This window comes from Coffea eugenioides, chromosome 6, assembly GCF_003713205.1.
Source record: "Coffea eugenioides isolate CCC68of chromosome 6, Ceug_1.0, whole genome shotgun sequence".
NCBI lineage: Eukaryota > Viridiplantae > Streptophyta > Magnoliopsida > Gentianales > Rubiaceae > Coffea > Coffea eugenioides.
Window position 1 is genome coordinate 6,338,492 of NC_040040.1, and position 19,165 is coordinate 6,357,656.

At 38.6% G+C, this 19,165-nt stretch overlaps 4 protein-coding genes across 4 annotated transcripts; 3 read left to right on the plus strand and 1 right to left on the minus strand.

Moving 5' to 3' along the window:
• Nucleotides 1-55: 55 nt before the first annotated feature.
• LOC113773458 (peroxidase 21) lies at nucleotides 56-2,282 on the plus strand. Its single transcript, XM_027318105.1, has 5 exons — nucleotides 56-134; nucleotides 393-541; nucleotides 674-862; nucleotides 994-1,159; nucleotides 1,766-2,282. Exons 1-5 carry the CDS (start codon nucleotides 56-58, stop codon nucleotides 2,170-2,172), a joined length of 990 nt encoding a protein of 329 aa, XP_027173906.1. The 3' UTR covers nucleotides 2,173-2,282.
• Nucleotides 2,283-6,438: 4,156 nt separating this feature from the next.
• On the plus strand, nucleotides 6,439-8,955 carry LOC113775247 (L-type lectin-domain containing receptor kinase VIII.1). The gene has a single exon (XM_027320036.1). The coding sequence runs from the start codon at nucleotides 6,727-6,729 to the stop codon at nucleotides 8,872-8,874; it is 2,148 nt and encodes a 715-aa protein (XP_027175837.1). The 5' UTR covers nucleotides 6,439-6,726; the 3' UTR covers nucleotides 8,875-8,955.
• Nucleotides 8,956-13,309: 4,354 nt separating this feature from the next.
• LOC113774957 (DNA-binding protein S1FA-like) lies at nucleotides 13,310-15,017 on the plus strand. The gene is made up of 2 exons (XM_027319627.1): nucleotides 13,310-13,454; nucleotides 14,605-15,017. The coding sequence occupies exons 1-2, from the start codon at nucleotides 13,404-13,406 to the stop codon at nucleotides 14,818-14,820; spliced, it is 267 nt and encodes an 88-aa protein (XP_027175428.1). The 5' UTR covers nucleotides 13,310-13,403; the 3' UTR covers nucleotides 14,821-15,017.
• An 825-nt stretch (nucleotides 15,018-15,842) lies between these two features.
• Nucleotides 15,843-18,919, minus strand: LOC113774386 (cell number regulator 8). The gene is made up of 3 exons (XM_027318930.1): nucleotides 18,475-18,919; nucleotides 17,320-17,522; nucleotides 15,843-16,251 (listed from the first exon to the last, which is right to left on the minus strand). The coding sequence occupies exons 1-3, from the start codon at nucleotides 18,767-18,769 to the stop codon at nucleotides 16,012-16,014; spliced, it is 738 nt and encodes a 245-aa protein (XP_027174731.1). The 5' UTR covers nucleotides 18,770-18,919; the 3' UTR covers nucleotides 15,843-16,011.
• Between the last annotated feature and the right edge of the window lie 246 nt (nucleotides 18,920-19,165).

Below are 19,165 nucleotides of genomic sequence, written 5' to 3' on the forward strand. Positions count from 1 at the left end.
AGAAATCTGCAGACGGCCCACATTCCCTTTCTCAAGAAAGGCAATAAAAGGAGAGATGGCCAACAGGATCCCTCGTTCGAGCTCCTGCTTCTTCATCTTTCTGTTATTACCGTTGCTCTTACAGTTTTGTTCTGGTACTTCTTTTTTTTTTTTTTTTTTTCATTCTTCTTTCCTTTTTTTAAAATTGTAATCCCCGCTGACCCCACCAATCAAAGTCAACAAATTTTTTTTCCTTTCAAAAGTTTTAGTTCATCGCTGCTGTTTCTTTGTATCTTTGTCTTAATTGTGAAATCGTCATCCTTATTCTGCGTCTCCGTTTGGATTATGCTGATTGCCGATTAAATTACAAACCTTGTAGTAGTAACACACTTACATTATATGTGGTGCCTCAGGGAAAAGTGATCTCCAATTAAACTACTACTCAGAAAGTTGCCCAAGGGCTGAAGAGATCATCAAAGAGCAAGTCGTCAACCTGTACCACAAGCATGGAAATACTGCAATTTCGTGGGTCAGAAATATATTCCATGATTGCATGGTTAAGGTAAGTATGATCATTATCCTATTGGTTCATGCATGCAAGAAACAACTATATACATATATATATATATATATATTGTGTGTCGTGTTATTCGATGATCATGGGGCTAATATATTACTAGCATTTAATCTGTAGTCATGCGATGCGTCGCTTCTGCTGGACAACGCCCCTGGCATGGAGTCTGAGAAGAACTCAGCGAGGAGCTTTGGAATGAGAAACTTCAAGTACATAAACACAATTAAGCAGGCCCTGGAAAGTGAATGCCCCGGTACAGTTTCTTGTGCTGATATCGTCGCTCTCTCTGCAAGGGATGGCGTCGTTTTGGTGAGACAAATTCTAATGTTGTATAAGTAAAAACCCTTTGCCTTCCCCATAGATTTCTATAGGCGCAAATTGGCATCGAATTCTCTTGGTTGCCTGACCAGTGACCATATTGTTGAAATTTGATGCTACAGTTGGGAGGGCCAGAAATTGAGATGAAAACCGGGAGGAAAGACAGCAAAGTCAGTCATGCGGCGGACGTTGACAGCCTTATTCCTAACCATAACGATAGCATGTCTTCAGTTCTTTCGCGCTTTCAGTCGGTTGGGATCGATGCAGAAGGAACTGTTGCTTTACTAGGTAATTAACGTTTGTATGCCACTATACCTACCTGAACCACAATACAAATTGACTTACTTAGTAAAGACGGATCATTTTCTGACAAAAAATCTGGTGTGTTCGAATCTTGTTGCTATCAATGTGAAAATTATATTAGTGGGCGATCGGTAAGAATCCCCTTGAACACGCACTGACCTATAGTGTGATCAGAATCAAAATCATTCAAACTTTTTTTTCTAAAAAAAAAAAAAAAAGTATGTCTACCTAAACCCAAAAAAAAAAAAATCTCAAAAAAGAAAAAGAAGGCTTCCCCTCAATTTTATGGTAAAATAAAAGAGTGATCGATAAGCTTTTCTTCGCAAGTCAAAAAATTTAAAATTGTGACAAATCACCGTTGAAGTCGTCATTTAACTTATGACAGCAATTATGCATGGCATGACAACCTTTACGTTTCGGTTGGAACAACTTCTCTTCTTTAACCAAACTCACACATGATTATCAAAGATTAATGCACCTTATCAATGATAGACAGCAGTTTATGTGGGAGTAATTTCTTAACGTTATTTGCACGGAGGACGTTTAGTTCTTTAACGTACAATTGTATAACATGGGTTGGTTACTTTACAGGCGGTCACTCAGTGGGGCGAATTCATTGCATCAATTTTGTGGACAGACTCTATCCAAACGCTGACCCGACCCTTAACCCTGCTCATGTTGAATACCTCAAACGTCGATGCCCCTCTCCAAAACCAGACCCCAAGGCGGTGGAGTATTCCAGAGATGATCTTGCAACGCCCATGGTGCTCGATAACTTATATTACAAGAGCATCTTGGACGGCAAAGGGCTCCTGATAGTCGATCAAGAATTGGCTTCGGATCCTTTGACGTCTCCTTTTGTCCAGAAGATGGCTGCTGACAATGACTACTTCCAAGACCAGTTTTCAAGGGCTCTGCTGATTTTGTCCGAGAATAATCCCCTTCTCAATGATGAGGGAGAGGTAAGAAAGGATTGTCGCTTTGCTAACAAGAAGTAATCATGTTTATGGATACGACCAAGTAGAAACAAACTCTTTTGTGAGGATTAATGGGAGCCAATTACTTCCTGGATATTATTAGAAGTTGACTCTGTATTTCCCTTTTGCAGAGATTAAGATGTAGGAATATTTACTCTTTCTTGTTTGGGTCATGTCAATTTGCGAAGGAATTTTCAATTCGCGTTAACCATCAGAAAAGATGGAAGAAGGAGAGCGCAAGAATTTTGTCTACGATGGTTTACTTTCAACAAAATAATACTGTAGTAATAATAATAAAGAAAAAGTGAAGTAAGTGTGAGTACCCCATAATGAAAAACGTAACAAAACAAAGCAATGGATACAAGAACGAGAGTAGTTCCACTCCTTATTCTCCATCCCTTCATCGGACGAATTCTCGCAATCAATTTTGTTGAAAAAAACATTCTCAGCAATCTTTGTTCACATTGTTTAGTAGATACAGCTCACACTTGGATAAATCCGATTTTCAAAGATTTAATGGTCCAAATTATACCACATCATCTCACTGAATAGTGTGACACAATTTGGGATCATTAGATTTTTGAAAACCGGATCAAGTCAAGTTTTGGCCAATAAATACCAGTAATAGAAAAACAAGGAAATTTGGTGAATTCAATCAACGTGAAATGTCTGTCTAAATTTGAATCATGGATGTGGAGAAAAAAATTTATGTAACCTTACAATGTGCACTATTTCTCAAAGTTCATTCACTACTGACCAGTTATAAGTAAATCCTTTAAAAATTGGTCATTAAAACCATGTCCGATCAGATATGGTAAATTTGTTGGATTGACGATGCCAGAAAAGGACTTGAAAAGATCTTTAACGATTGGCTTGGCTAATCCGGTTCTTCAATGGGGTATCGCACACATTCTTTGCCCTTCGGCTCTGATCCACCCGTAACAACTGCCATATCGGGATGGATCACCAGGAATGAATGACTTTTGGAATCGTAGTAATTGAGATGACTGTACGTGTATGTGTGTGTGTGTATATATATATATATCAGGCCAGTTAGTACGTCCACCAAAATTGGTGGACTTGAGAGCCAATGTACAACAGCTAATGCATAATGTCATATATTGGGGAATTATCATTAGCTGCTGTGGAAAAGTGTAGCTTTCGTAACCAACAATTCATCATATTCCAGTTCAGCTTCAACTTGCTGGTGCAAAATTGCCATCTAAGTCCCACTCTTCAAGTTCACGAAACAATCAATTGCAAGCAAAAGGTTTGCAACAACCCCCCCCCCCCCCGCTTCCTTCCCTTTTTTCTCCAAACTCTCAACAACTAGTATATTTTGGTCAATTGCTCCAAATATGAATATTCTTGTTCTGGACGCCATACGTTGACGATTTTCACATTTTAGTTTTCGCATTCCAGCCTTTGTGTCAATTTTTAACAAGGGAGTCGAAATGTATTCAGCTTTCACGTGCATGCCAATGTTGTTAGACTTGTACAAGATCTGTAAGTCCGATCGTGAACCAGTTTTCTTCCTGAATTAATTAGTAGTGTGAAATCATTTTGATAAAAAATCAGTTAAAACTGTCAAAAATCAGCCAAATTTTAAGCATGAGTTCACTTTTTTATATATAATTTTTTGTGTCTATTTGATTGCAAGCCTAATATTTTTGTAACGTTTTATATGGTTGGCCAAATATAACTAAGAATATAATTTCAATATCCTGGAACTTACAAAATATAAAATAATTATGACATGATGCTGACATCAGCGAAGTTTTGAAAATGATCGGATTGATCCGATCAATTAACTCCCAATCCAATAGTTTAGCCAAATTACTATCTTGTCCAAGTTTAACAATATAGGTGCATGCTATTTAGGTTGTACGTGGATAATAGAAGAGGCTTGGATGTATGGTCCAAAAGTCATTAATAATGAGATCGATAGTTCAACTCTTGTGACACCCTGACCCTGTTGATAATTATCCCATGGTTGAGTGATGTCCCCCTTGCCTCCAAATGACACAAAATAGAAAAGAAAGAACCCAAAGGAAAAAAAAAATCATAAATATCACACATTTGTTATAACTGGTTGAAAATGAAAAACTTGTAGTAATATAACCTTTTAAGTTTTATGGGCATTCACAATGCACACTGTGCATGCGAGGTCTGGGCAATCGAGTTGAAATCAAACACAAGACGAGGTCACCTACAAAATAAAAAGTGTTCGGGTCCATGCCTCTCGAGATCACTCCGATGCTTAAGTCAATAGCTATTAGAAGTTGTGTCGAATTGGTTAGAAAGCATACCTCTCTAGGAGATAAGGAACTAATACTCATATTAGAGGAGTTAGGAAAAGAAATGATGAAATCTATTTGTAGTCTGATCTCGTACGATAAGACATGACGCATGTGTCAATGATAGAATTGAACAATAGGGTGATTGATTGTCACATTAACCATGTCAATTATCGGTCAGAATATAATGGTGGACCAGACTTCCGTTGACCTCAGGTAAACAAGCTATATTGAAGTGAGTTGTATGTAAAGGCCGACTGGCCAAGGTATCCTCTAGGCACACACACGCCACATTTTCATTGTCTTATATGCACTTTCTACATGTGATTTTTATTTTATTCTTTTTACTCTTTACCTCTTTGGCATCTTTGTCTGCTGCTTTTCTTCATTCCTATCGTTGGATCAAGGGCCATTTTTTTTCCCATTTTTTGGTTATAAATGTGTAGAGTTACATTACTGATAAAGTTAACGCATGATTGGCTGGTTCGATTTACTACCCTTCACGTGCAACTATCTCGTTGATTAAGTCAGGCCTCTAATCTGTGTTCCAGTCAATCCTCAACTTCTCTTTCCCGCTTTGGTATTTTCGAGGTAGTAACCCCAAAAGGAAAAAATGCTGAATGAATTGGATCAACCAAATTTCCTTTGGACGGCCAAAGCGCCTAAAAGGGTGAAAAGGTTTTGAAACTTACCATTTGAATCGCCTATAATTCTTCTGTCAATATTTAAGTTCTTAACTTATAAAAAATTAACCGTACCTCAATTTGTAATTTGGGTTTTCCTTTCTTCTTTGTTTCCATTTTCCCCCAAGAAATAAGCATCTATTCTTAAGGTTTTGTGAAATGGGCCCTTTACCCAAATGCTATGGAGTAATCGTCTTTCATAAAGAATAGCCACAGTTTGTACCCGGTAGAGTAAAAAAATAAATTTACTACCACAAGTTTTGTATTTGAGCCAGACCTTTCAGCTTTTACGCAAACTTTCGAGTTTCGGGATCCATCGTGCAAAGTTCTGGTCCATAATGCACTAATGCACACTTATATAACATTGAGTAAATCTTTCATACACTGACGGTGTATACATTATCATCGTTGAATTCATGATATATGTGCAAAAATTAAAGTTTAAATTCAAATTTTACATAGTTGTCATTCATCCAACATTGATACTGTATACACTGTCAGTGTAGGAAAAATTAATTTATATATATTTATATATATTTGTTTGCATAATTAGCACCATCTACTTTATTTCTACGCTATCATACTTTAGGAGCACCCAATTGTACCAATAGCAATGCACACTTATCCATTGTACAAGTCTAGCAATAGTTATGCACACTTCGAGTATTGCTAGATGACGGACAAATGAGAGAAGTAGAAAAAAAAAAAAAAAAGAGTAGACCATGACACATATGCCACTCGTATCTTGAGTCACACCACGTCACACTGACAGCTGTATCGACACAGACGTGAAAATAAGTGGATTATCTCTCACTTTATTTTATGACATTTTTTATTCCTCAATATATAGACGTGGAATTCGGTTGTACTTGTAGCTGAAGCAGTGATCTTAATATTAGTAGAATTTAGAAAGAGTCGGCGGTGAAAGAGTTTTTCCGCTGAAGTCAATAAAACACATCAACGTTGAATTCCACCAGCCAATATCCCCAGAAGAAGAATGGTTTGTATTTGTACTCTTTGCTTTGGCAGGCAGCACGCCCACAGTAAATTGCCAAACTGTAAAATCATAATTCTTATTATTCCATTCCCATCTCAGCACTAACTAAAAAAACACACACAAATGTGGGACCCCGAGTCTTCAAGTCAGTGGGAAAGTTCTTCCAGCAAGACGATGGGAAATAAAAGGTTTCTTTATCATCCTTTTTACCGTTAGAGGGAGGAACACGTGGCGTCCATTCTTAGCCACCTGTCTTCTTCCAAGTTCCAAGTTCAATCCCTGCTCGTCCTTGGATTCCCACCTTCATGCCCACCCCTTCTTTCCTTCCTCCCATCACTATTCGTTGTTTGTTTCCATTCCCATGCATTCCTAATTCCTCCTCTCTTTTTATTCTTAATTAATTAATTAAATTCCCAATCACCATTTTCCCCTTTTCCGTTTCCTCGCTCCTGTTCCTATCTATCCTTCACTAAAATCTCGTGATTCGTCTCTCCTGCCGCAAACTCCTGTCTTTTCGCTGCTAAACAAACACGCCCGCCCGCCCGCCCCGAGTATCAACATACTCTTACGACTATGTTGTCCTAAAAATATCTAGCAAATGACGTCACTTCGCGGCGATTTTCCCGGCACCATTGTACTGACACTCCTCATCAACTGTGTGGTGCTTCTCCACTCTCCCGTCAGCGTCTCCGCCGCTCAATTTGATTTCAGCACGTTAGCCATATCCAGCCTGAAGCTAATCGGGGATGCCCACATGCTCAACGGGAGCGTGAGGCTAACTGGCGACCTGACTGTCCCCAACTCCGGCGCCGGGAAAGTCTTGTTTTCGAAACCCGTCAGGTTCCTCCAGCCTGGGTCTCAGAATCCAGTGAGCTTCTCTACATTCTTCTCATTCTCGGTTACTAATTTGAATCCGTCCTCCATTGGTGGCGGTCTAGCGTTTATCATCACGCCGGACGACGTTGCGCTGGGCGACGCCGGAGGATACTTGGGGATCATGGACTCAGAGGGTGCCCAAGCCGGCGTCGTCGCCGTCGAATTCGACACTCTGATGGACGTTGAGTTCAAGGACATCAATGGGAACCACGTGGGTTTGGATCTGAATTCCATGGTGTCAGCTGAAGCAAGCGACTTGGATGCCGTCGGCGTGGATCTCAAGAGCGGTGACTTGGTTAACTCGTGGATCGACTACTCCGGGTCAACCCGGATACTGAATGTATTTGTATCCTACTCCAATCTCAAACCGAAAGAGCCGCTGCTATCAACCACCCTTAATCTTAACGAGTACGTGAATGATGTCATGTTCGTCGGGTTTAGTGGGTCGACTCAGGGGAGCACTGAGACTCATAGCATTGAATGGTGGAGTTTCAGTTCATCATTCGACGTAAATTCCAAGTCTAACTCCCCGTCAGCAATGTCATCACCGCCGCCACCGCCGCCGCCCGGGAACAACGTCAACTCAACGTCCCCTGCCTTAGCTCCATCGCAGTCTAACAACGCCAGTAGCAGTACAGCCTTGCACGAGAAGAGCAGCAGCAAGTGTCACAACCAATTGTGTAAACAAGGCCCAGGGGCCGTTGTTGGGGTGGTCACGGCTGGTGCTTTCTTTCTGGCATTATGTGCATTGCTTCTGATATGGGTTTACTCCAAAAAATTCAAGCACGTAAAAAATTCCGAGACATTGGCTAAAGATATCATCAAGATGCCCAAGGAATTTAGCTATAAGGAGCTCAAGCTTGCGACCAAAGGATTTGATTCTACGCGGGTTATTGGGCACGGCGCGTTCGGGACGGTGTATAAGGGTATACTGCCGGATAGCGGCGACATTGTTGCGGTGAAGAGATGTAGCCATAGTGGGCAGGGGAAGACAGAGTTTTTGTCTGAATTGTCGATAATCGGAACCCTTAGGCATAGAAATCTCGTCAGGCTACAAGGTTGGTGCCATGAGAAGGGTGAGATTTTGTTGGTCTACGACTTGATGCCCAATGGGAGTCTTGACAAGGCATTATTCGAGTCGAGGATGGTTTTGCCGTGGGCTCACAGGCTGAAGATTTTGTTAGGCGTTGCTTCTGCCTTGGCCTATTTGCATCAAGAATGCGAAAATCAGGTGATTCACAGGGACATTAAGAGCAGTAACATAATGTTAGACGAAGGGTTCAATGCTAGATTAGGAGATTTTGGGCTGGCGAGGCAGGTTGAGCATGACAAATCTCCCGATGCTACGGTGGCTGCGGGAACGATGGGTTACTTGGCTCCCGAGTATTTGTTAACCGGGAGGGCTTCTGATAAAACGGATGTTTTTAGCTACGGAGCGGTGGTGCTGGAGGTGGCCAGTGGGAGGAGGCCCATCGAGAAAGAAGCAAGTGGGGTGGGGAAAGTTGGGGTGGGGAGCAATTTGGTGGAATGGGTGTGGAGTTTGCACAAAGAAGGGAGGCTGTTGACGGCGGCTGATTCGAGGATTTGCGGAGAGTTTGAGGAGGCGGAGATGAGGAGGGTGCTATTGGTGGGGTTAGCTTGCTCTCACCCGGACCCAATGGCCAGACCTGCAATGAGGGGTGTGGCCCAAATGCTGGTGGGCGAGGCGGAGGTCCCATTAGTCCCCAGAGCAAAGCCAGCCTTGAGTTTCAGCACATCTCACCTTCTGCTGAACTTGCAGGACAGCGTTTCTGATTTGAATGGATTGCTCACCATCTCTACCTCCTCGTCGGATCACAGCTTTAACGGTGATGGAATCAACCTCGTTTAATCATTAATGGTGGTGGTGGTTCCTTGGCGGTCATCTTTGTTGTTGTTGTTGTTATTATTATTATTATTATTATTTCACTTATCTCTTCTTCTTCTTCTTCATTTTTCTTTTTTCTTTCGGGAAAAAAAAAAGAAAAATAACTCTATCTATATGTTGATTTGTTTGCCGTAAATTAATTCATATGCTGCTAGGTGCGTAATGGGGCATGCCAACACTCTGAATTAGCAGGTTTGGGCCCTTTGGGAGGAATTCCGTTGGTTTGTCTCATCAGCTGAGTGTTTTCTCCGCTTCAATTATAGTAGTTAGGGAAGGGTGGGTGGGGGATGGGGTGGCTGCTGCTGGTAGGTGGCCGGGGGCAAGCAAAATTGTGGAAGTCGTTTTCTTGGTATTGGATGATCGGGATCCCTCTTTATTCCTTCCTGTGTAGAGACTATAGACTAGAAGAGAGAAAGAGAGCGAGGTGGGAAGTTGCTGTCTCGGGCAAAGCTTAAAAGTCAAAAGCAGAGAAGCAAAGTGTTTTGAGTGGACGTCCGGTAAAGTATAGTGACTTATGTAAAAGGCGAATGGTATGGTATGGTAGTATTTGATTGTATGTAGACCGTAATGTTAATAGCAGTAGCTCTCTAATAATGAAGCATTGGGGGTGAGCAAGAGCAAAAAATTAAGTCATGAATCTCGTGATCCCTCTTCTTTCTTTCTTTCTTTCTTTTGGATTATTGGTATATGATTTAACAACAAAAGAGGCCTCAGAATTTTTGGCTGGTTCACTCTCTAATATATATACTATATACATATATGGAATTCACATACGCATGCATGCAGACAGCTACGCAAAGTTCCACGTAGAATGTACACCAACCGAATCAATTCCCGGAATCTTTTATTCGCTTCACATGCACCTTCATTTGGACATATATCCATCTTTATTCTCCGTTTCACCGTTTCAATTACCTTGCCTTCCATCTACCTTACCTTCCATCAACGTGGCTTCTTTAAATTCATACATATGGTGCGTAGTACATACTTTTTATTCTATGGTAATTTAGTTTTCATCGATTTTTCAAAGTCCCGTTCAACCTCTCACTCAGGTTAGGAGTAGAGTAAGTTAGACTACCTCTTGTTGTTGTTTAATAAAAAAAAAAAAATCACTTTTCAAGTACATTATAAAAATTGAAACTTACAAGATGTACTTGCTTAAATTTTACTAGTTTTTTTTTTTTTTTTTTGTCGACACAGGGTGTCCGGGTCCATCCTTACGGGACCCGACTAATCCTCTGCGGCCCGGGAGAGGAGGCCCCACTCCACACCGAACAGGTTAACAGCGGGACTCGAACCCTGGACAAGCCAACTTAAATTTTACTAGTTAGTTCTTTGAAAGTGAGGAGATGTCAAATCGATTTTACAAGTGTTCCGAATCACATCAACGGGATAAGTTCATTTTTTGACCTTGCCTTCCATCTTCTTTAAATTCATATGGTGCGTAATACATACTTCTAATCCAACGGTGATTCAATTTTCATCGATTTTTCTAAATTTCGTTGGATCTCTCTGTCCTAATGTAGACTAAAATAGGGATAGGAATCGAGTAAAATAGATTAGCTATTACCGTCTGATAAAAAAAAATCACTTTACAAGTACGTTATAAAAATTGAAACTTACAAGATGTACATGCTTAAATTTTGCTAGTTAGTTCTTTGAAAGTGCGGAGATGCCAATTCGATTTTACATGTGTTCCGAATCACATCAACGGGATAAGTTCATTTTTTTTTTTACCTTAATTTTTGTTTCCATCCTCAAAGATGTGTGTGGCACTCACAAGCCCATTGCGCCATTGCTCTAAGCTGTCCACATTCTTTGCTGAACGGGTCCTTGTAAATAAGCCCGTTTTGTGATTCTTCATTTCATGTATCACAACTAGAACTCAACCCTCTACGATGGTTTTGGTGCCTGGTTGAATCCAAACGAAATAAGAATTATGGCCAACCTAAATGTCAGAACGAGTGCAGTTCAAATTCGGCCTTTACCCCAAAAAAAAAATTTCATATTTGGCCCTGTTTATCTTTGAGAAAGTCTTAAGGCTAAAAACTTAGGCGACCATTCTAAAATCCACTTTTGCAATTTATATAAATATAGATTTTTTTTAGGTGACGACTCAAATTTCATATGTGAATAATTGAAAACCTAAAATTGGGTTGTGTTATAGGCAGTCTTGGCTAGGGGGATTAGAATTATAAGGGGCCATTATTACGATTGATGTAAATTTTGAAAAAATAAAAAACTAATTGACCAGAATTAACAAAAGCTATTCTTGGGTAGATTTTAACTGACATTAAAAAAATATTTTTCAAAAAGAGATACCTGGTAAGAGCTATGAATCAATATATGAAAATTATAAGAGTTTTTCTTTTCTTTTATTTTTTAGACATAATACGAGAAACAGGGTGTTTGGGATCAAATTGGAGTAATCTCAAAAGATTACTATATTTATATGTCCAAATCCATTGAAATTTATGAACTCCAAAACTTGAGAGCGTAATATCTTCAGAGAACACCGTAAAGCAAAATGACACACTTCTTCTCAAGGGGCAAAAAAAAGGCGTTTCAAGGGAAGCAACGATCAACCCACATAGCAAACAAATAAAGAAAATCTCTAATGCATTTACTTTTTTCAATATAGCGTATATGATATAAATTACAATCACGAGTCACATATAGTCCACCATGGTGACACGAATTAAGTCCACCCAAACTTTTATGCACTCCCCTCCCCGCCCCCCAAATGATTAACATGTAGTGTATACAATGGTACTCATAAGTTGCAGAAACTTAGGCTAGATCATATGTACTTGGTTTAGTTGATAAGAACGTGTTATTTTCTTACAAAAGGTCATGTATTCGAATTTCGCTGTCGATATCAAGGCTATTTTGATGGACGATTGATAAGAACCTCTGTAAGTGGCTTATAATTGGAAGCATGTCCTGACCTGACTCGTGAGAGTGACTGAAGCCAAATTCACCCAAACTTTTTTTTTAAAAAAAAAATTCCTATGTACTTGAGCCCTAACTCCAACCGAAAATGTTAAAAAGGAAAAGTCATTTGTACCTTAACTCCAACTGAAAAAGCAAAAATAAAAAAGTCTGTAGGTTGATATATTAAAAAAAAAAAAAAAATCTGGCATTCCGAGGTATTCACTATTCAGTAGAGGTGTCAAATAAAACCATTTAACTAATTTTACCCATACCCGCCCATTAATAATTGAATATGGGTATATTAAATTTTTATATATGGATATAAATGGGTTACCCAATTATACCCATTTATTAAATGGGTATAATTGGGTAACCCATCTAACCCATTTAACCCATTTAACTTACATTCCCAAACCTTTTGTATTTCTCGGGGTGAAAAAGAGCTGGCACCACCTCACCCAACCCCAACTTCCAGACTTTTTCTTTGACCGACAATTAACCCCGTCAAATCACCCATTTCCTTCCCTTCATTTCGTCTTTTCTACTTAACCAAATGCTTCTTAACTTTGACAAAAAAAAAAAAGCTTCTTAACCATGGGGAAAAAAAAAAGGCTGTCAAAAATTATTTAATTTTTTTCTTTTTTTTTATAAAGAAAAGGTATTGAATTTAAAACTTCCTACTCATAATCTCTTCCTATGTTCCAATCAAATCCTCCCTGCCCTGTTCAAAATTATTTGCATTTGGAGTTGGATTGCATGTTTGTTGCTAGTCTAGCATAGATCATTGCGGACTGTTTTTCCTTTGAATTTCGGGGATCAGGTTAGAAACTTGCACCACTTACATTATATGTCCACTTCAACTTTCATCGAAAACAAGTAAGTAATATTATTGAAAGTGTGTCCAAAAAATAAAAATCACAAATACTAGGGGTTCAAAGTTTTGGATTAAATTTTTTTGTTAACTTTCATATTATTTAGTCCAAAATTTTAGATTCTCATTGTTCAATTATTAAATAATATGTAATTTTGCGACATGGCATGCGGATGGAAAAAAAATTGATAATTAGACTTATTTGGCATAATAAGTAAATATTTAAAATTAATGATGGGTGTAAAATGGTATAAATTGATAATTTAGTTTAAAAATGAATTTATATGAGCTTGTAAAAATTTAGAATAAATGGGTTATAAATGGATAATTGGGTTACCCAACTCATTTTTTGACTTACCCATTTATACCCATCTAATTAAATAGATATAAATGGGTTGACTCACTTATACCCATTACCCATTTTACCCAACCCAAACCCGCCCAAATCACCCATCTTGCCACCTCTACTATTCAGGGACTGAAGGTGTAAGTCCAATTCTACAGTAAGACTAATCGTAAACATAGAAAAAACTCGAGGACCGAAAATGAATATTCGACCACGGAGATCAGCTCTTATTTTGTCTGCGACACCACTAGTGTCGTCTTCTTCTCGAACTTGAACAAAAGCCCTTCTGTCTCGTTGCCCCTAAGGATCCTCTCATTTCTCATCAATTTTCAATTTTACACCATGGATTACGAACAAGACTTCGGAGATCGCGTGCCTCCCTCCTTTGATTCGGTACTTTTTTTCACAGATCTATGAATTTGTGTTTCTCAATCTGGATTTTTTGAATTCATGAGATCCAATTTGATTGCAAGCAATTTTAACTATTTCTCGTTCTGATCTGTGGTTATAACTCAGTAATCCGAGTGATTTTTGTTTGTTCATGTGATTCTCTTTTTTCCCTCTCTTGTTTCTATGTGCTCTAGAATTAGAGATGGACTTGTTTGATTAAGAATTTGCTCACTCTGTCCTTATTTTGTTGGAAATCGTTTAATCTTCTTACTTCTTGTATTTCGTGGTAACTTAAATTCATCTGGTCCTGAAAATTTTGTTGGTGTGTGGCGATGATGCAGAATAGCTTCTTCTTTTTTATATATTTTTTGAAGATTTTCCAATCCAGAGGTGAAATATTAAAATTGGCTATATAAAAATGTTACTGGCTGATCGAAGGGAACATATGAACAATTAATTTGTGGACTACCATAGAAATCCACATTTGATTCCGTGAACTTTTGCAGATGCTATAATTCATGTGAATTTGATTAAATGGACTTGAGAAAAAGTTAGGAAGATTATGTAGATGCTTAAGATGTTGAGATTACTTTCAGAGAATTTATTCTCAATTTCTTTTTCGAAATAAGTTTAGAAAATTTCTGTATATCATTTAGATTTTGGATGTTAAGTTGCAGAGTGTAGAGACCTAGACTAGCATTTCCAGACTATTTAATGGCAGCTGCCTCGTGCTCCTATTTTCATCTGTTTTTGACAATAGGAGGTTCAGAGAAGAAATTTAAGTTATGCATTTTATCAACTGAGTCTTGGAAAAGAAAAAACGAGATTTTATGTGAATAGGAGCTGGCTAAGAGCACTGATTTTGCTTTGGATGAGAGCACTGTATGGTTTATGGTTGTCAATCCCTTGTGTGTTTGGTGTCTTGCCTTTGGAGATTGATTCAAGCTTTTGTTTGTCAAGAACTTCTGAAAATGTGTGATGGCATGATCTCAGAAATTGTGGAAATGTGGTTTAGGAGTGACTTTTGCAGCGTCACTTTTGTCTAGAGCACTTGTGCAGTGTTCCTTCCCCCCCCCCCCCCCCCCTCTGGGCATATCAAGACTTTGTTCATTGTGAATAATCAGTTTACATATTATATCTGATGGACTGACAGAGAAACATGGGGGTGGAAACTGAAGCCAAAGGATTCAATCCGGGATTGATTGTCTTACTTCTCGTTGGTGGGCTAATATTGGCATTCCTTGTTGGGAATTACTTTCTTTACATGTATGCACAGAAAACCCTTCCTCCAAAGAAAAAGAAGCCAGTTTCCAAGAAGAAGATGAAGAAGGAGAGACTGAAGCAAGGTGTTTCAGCACCAGGAGAATAGACATTTTGAAGTCTAGGATTGTACTGGTCTTGATGATGTTGAGCTGCTGCATCCAAATCTCATTGATTAGCAATGTTGACGGATGCCTGCACCTTGTGCCGACATTTTTGTTCTTTTACTTATTATAAAACTAGATAGAACTTGAAAATTGGAAATTTTTCCCCCTGTTATGAAAGAGAACTGTTTTTTGTTTAAAATATGTTTGCTGCTTTGATTTCCTAGTTTTTGAATCATTGCGTTTTTTGGTTGACTCTGTCCGACTTCACGAGTATTTGATGCTAAAAAAATGTTTAAAACTCAATAGGGGTCTGAAATAGGGTTGCAAATGAATCGAACCAAACTAATCAACTCAAACTTGAGAAGTTTGAGTTGGAATTCAATTTAAAGATATTTAGCTCATTAACTCACGAGTCGGTTTGATTAAATAATTTTATTTTTTATTTTAATAGTATAAATATAAATATATATAATTTTTTGTTAATATTTTATTATTTATTAAGAAAATTATTATTTTATTTATTTTTTAAAAGTAAAATATTTTTTTTTTTATCTTTTAAAGTTGAAATTCAAGTTTTATATTTTGAACTCATCAAACTCGAGTTCAAACTTTATAAAACTAAGTTAAAATTTGACTTGATTAGAATAAAATTTGCATTCCTAATCTGGATGCATTGCTAATTTGACCTACCACGATCTAGAATTCTACAATATAACTACTTTCATTTCAGGCGCTGTACTTGTTACTAATCCTGCTAGGCATTTCCAACGTTTCTAAGCCTTTTTTGTTTAATTTTTTTTGAGTTTTTGCGTGACCAATCTTCACCTTCATTTTGCATTTGCTCGAGGGCGTGTTCTTCTAGTTCAGAGTGGCTGCAAGCCCACATTTAGCCGGAAGTTTATTCGTTTTTTCTGTTACAAAGATTGGTAGGAGAAAATTTGCTTTCTCTAACCAAAAAATGGTTCCTCAAAATTAAGTCCATATTATTCGACACCGATAGCTCAATAGCAAGGGATTTGGGCTATGCAAGTTGTAAATAATACTCCTAGGATCATTCACTCGAAAAGTACATAGACTTGGCCAATACAAACTTACAAGTCTTTAAAGTTTTCATAGATGTTTATTTATTTATACATATCAAACAGACAAAATAAACTGACATTCAAATTTTGCAAGTTATTCAGGCATCATATTCAGGCTCCTCGGCCCATAATCTGCTCTCCTGGTGGAATCATGACCAAGACTGGATGGGCATTGAATCCAGGGTGATGAAGCCTGCGACGAACCTCACGACCTTCCTGACAAAGGGCGCATGCATGGCAGAAGACATGGGTTGCGAAGTCACAGGCTGTTTCACACTGCTCACGTTGCGCCTCATCCTCCACAAAGCTTCCACAGCACCCACATGATCTGGCAAGCGCTTCACAGCTTCCCTATTGACATCAAATGACCCAATATTTATGCAAAGACCTCACAACCCAACTATAAAATGATCCCAACACTTAATATAGAGGAATTTACAATTTAAAGCAAGTTTGAACTCAATTTACATTTCTCCACTGATAACGCTTAAAAGTAAAACCAGCTAAAACCCCTTGAAAGGGGTCAAAATAATAGCCAATGAAAAACAAAATCATCGCTTGGACAGACAGAAAAGTGATAATTCAAGCAACAATCATAGGCAGACCAATCTACAAGTATACTCATCAGGGATCTGGTGTCATTATCATAAGTGAACAATGGACGACGCTGTAAGAACTATGGATGCAGTTATTGCAAGTCCACGCGTTCTAACACACTAGTATAGACAAATGGTAAGAAAGGTGCTTCATAATAAGAAAGATGCTTCATAGACAAGTGGTAAGGTAGCAAGGAACTCAAGCTGTGCTACCTTTTTCCTTAGTGAATGTGACAAGCTGAAGCTAGTTCAATATCAACACAACCACTCAGCAGGTTTGTCATTCAAAACAACTTCCGCCTATAACCCATGATTCCAAGACCAATACACAAAGGATAGTTCAAATACTAAGTGAGAAGTTGAGACTCAACTCTTCAATGGTCATCTATAGTGAAAGTGTCAACATATGAGCTAGTGTGAACCAAATGTTTTGTGCCTTCTGTGACAATTCTCAATGCCTGAGAACATTTCTACAACATGCAAGCTAAATCTGCATGCTTGAGCGTGCAAGTGTGTTGGTGGAGTAAGAGGGAGAGAAATTTCAAGGACAATGAATGAAGCTATACTTCTAAATAAGTCAGTGCACCTACATAAAAAGTCAATCGTTGCATCTGCCCCCAATATTTCAGCTTGTTTAGGACATTTGTTTTGTCAGCATAGCACTCAAAAACCAGCACTAAACTTTCTTAATGCCCCTAAACTTTCTTAATTGCAAGGCATTTACCTATTAATATTTTGACCAAGGCATCATTGTTCAACTGGACCAAACTCCATAAAAGACAAAGAAAGAACACAGTTTCTTGAAATACAAGCAATGGCATACCTCCAAATTGAACTTTCGGCGGATAGCAGTACGGCTGGAGTATGAAAACCAGGGTGCTAAGCAGTTCCAGCCAAAAAGGGAATTCCCAATCAGGTACAGACCTGTGTAAGGCAAGCAGTGATTTGCGAAAGCCCCTGGCGCTGATCCAAGTCTTTCAGCATTGCTACCATAGAGAACACAAGGTGCCACACTTCCTAGCAGACCTGTTCCATGTCACTACATTTTAGTGCTAGAGACAAGGTAAGGGAAGAAAGGAAATGATAGCATACCAAAAGCTACACTAGAGGACATCAAACCAAAAAACAATGCAAAAACAACATGGTAAAAAATCAACTACCAACAACTGAACTGGAAAGGCAGCCACCCTTGCAATAGGGGTTATTCACCCAAATATTGTCTTTTCTATTGGAAATTAAAATAATATTGTTGGGTTTAACAGGTTTGCACAATTATGAAAGTCAGGCTTAAATTGTCTAAGACCAAAACGTTTATTTCTTCTTCTCTTCATCAAAATTCATCTTGGCCCTTAATTTTTCAGCAAATCTCAATCTTCTGCCTCCTTTCTTCATCAGTTTTGAGTTTGCCTATCTGCCCTTTTGCAATCTATCTTGGTTCTCACTTTTGGCTGCTCTGCTAGCCTTCAAGCTGAAATTAAGGTCACGATGCCTATCTCACAAGGTGATTTTTGCCTAAAATTTAAAAACTAATTTGTCATTTTGGGAGGGAGACAAACATACAATGAGCATCATATTGCTTGTATATTATTTCCTTGTCTTTTCCTCTGAAAAAAGGACAATAATATGGCCTCCTTCCAAGGTAAAGAAGAAAAATATCTGAGGGCATTGGAAGTCCACTCGATTTCTTAGGAGTCGACTTTAACTTCAAAGTCGATCGCCTAGAAGCCGACTTCAAAATCAACAATGCTTTCTAATTTTTTGATACAAAAAAGGCAACATTCAGATGTTTAAATACTCGTCTAAGTTGATATTAGCTCTAAGATCAGCAATCAATGAAAAAAAACAAAAAAATAAAATCAGGAAACCAATAACTCATCGAAAATCGAATGTTCAAAGGATTTCTTTTTTTTTTTTTTTGGTCCAAAAAGAAAAGGACGAAGAAGAGAAATAGGTAATAAATTTAAGAAGAAATGCTCACAAACTTCAAGATCGCTGCTGCAAAAGTCATCATTCCTGCCCAGACAGGCGCAGAGGCTGGAGTCCCAGTGGGCCCTACCCATCATAGGCTCCCCCATGACGCTCCCATGGCTGAGTGGCAGACCATTGGCGGTCCAACTCATCGGAATGGGAGGAGCTGATTTCTTAGCTGCATCGGGCGCCTTGCCGTCGGCGGATTTGGTGGGGTAAACAGCTTCATTCTGGCTGAGGTCTTTTTCCACTTTAGACTCTTGTTGCTTAGGCAAAAGAGGACTCGATTCCTCGGAATTGGCCATTATTAGGGATCCAGGAACTACACTATATTCCTCAGAAAATCCTGAAAATAAGGAGGAAGGAGATTTGGTATTTTGGGAGCTAAAGAAACTTAACAACAAAGATTGGGAGAAACGTACGAATAGGGAGAGTGGTGAAAGATTGGAAAAGGTCAACTAACTCAGCAAAAGTCGGTGGAATTTATTTTGTTTTTTTAATTTTGTTAAAATTCTTTTTCCCTCTTTCAGATTCTCCTCTCGCGGGCCCGCAAGCGTTCCATTTGGGCCTCCCTGAGTTTTGTCCAATTTGGGCGGAACGAAGCACTGAACCTCAAAACCCATAAAAATTTCGCACACTGGAATGGGAGTGTTTAGATACAAATTTTTTTTTTTTTAGCAAATCTTATATACACTGACAGT

Coding starts and splice junctions, on each gene's coding strand:
- LOC113774957 (XM_027319627.1), top strand. CDS start 13,404: ATGGATTACGAACAAGACTTCGGAGATCGCGTGCCTCCCTCCTTTGAT. Junction 13,455..14,604: donor TGCCTCCCTCCTTTGATTCG/GTACTTTTTTTC, acceptor ATGGACTGACAG/AGAAACATGGGGGTGGAAAC.
- LOC113773458 (XM_027318105.1), top strand. CDS start 56: ATGGCCAACAGGATCCCTCGTTCGAGCTCCTGCTTCTTCATCTTTCTG. Junction 135..392: donor GCTCTTACAGTTTTGTTCTG/GTACTTCTTTTT, acceptor GTGGTGCCTCAG/GGAAAAGTGATCTCCAATTA. Junction 542..673: donor TCCATGATTGCATGGTTAAG/GTAAGTATGATC, acceptor TTTAATCTGTAG/TCATGCGATGCGTCGCTTCT.
- LOC113775247 (XM_027320036.1), top strand. CDS start 6,727: ATGACGTCACTTCGCGGCGATTTTCCCGGCACCATTGTACTGACACTC.
- LOC113774386 (XM_027318930.1), bottom strand. CDS start 18,769: ATGGCCAATTCCGAGGAATCGAGTCCTCTTTTGCCTAAGCAACAAGAG. Junction 17,523..18,474: donor CAGCAGCGATCTTGAAGTTT/GTGAGCATTTCT, acceptor GACATGGAACAG/GTCTGCTAGGAAGTGTGGCA. Junction 16,252..17,319: donor GCCGAAAGTTCAATTTGGAG/GTATGCCATTGC, acceptor TGATGTCAATAG/GGAAGCTGTGAAGCGCTTGC.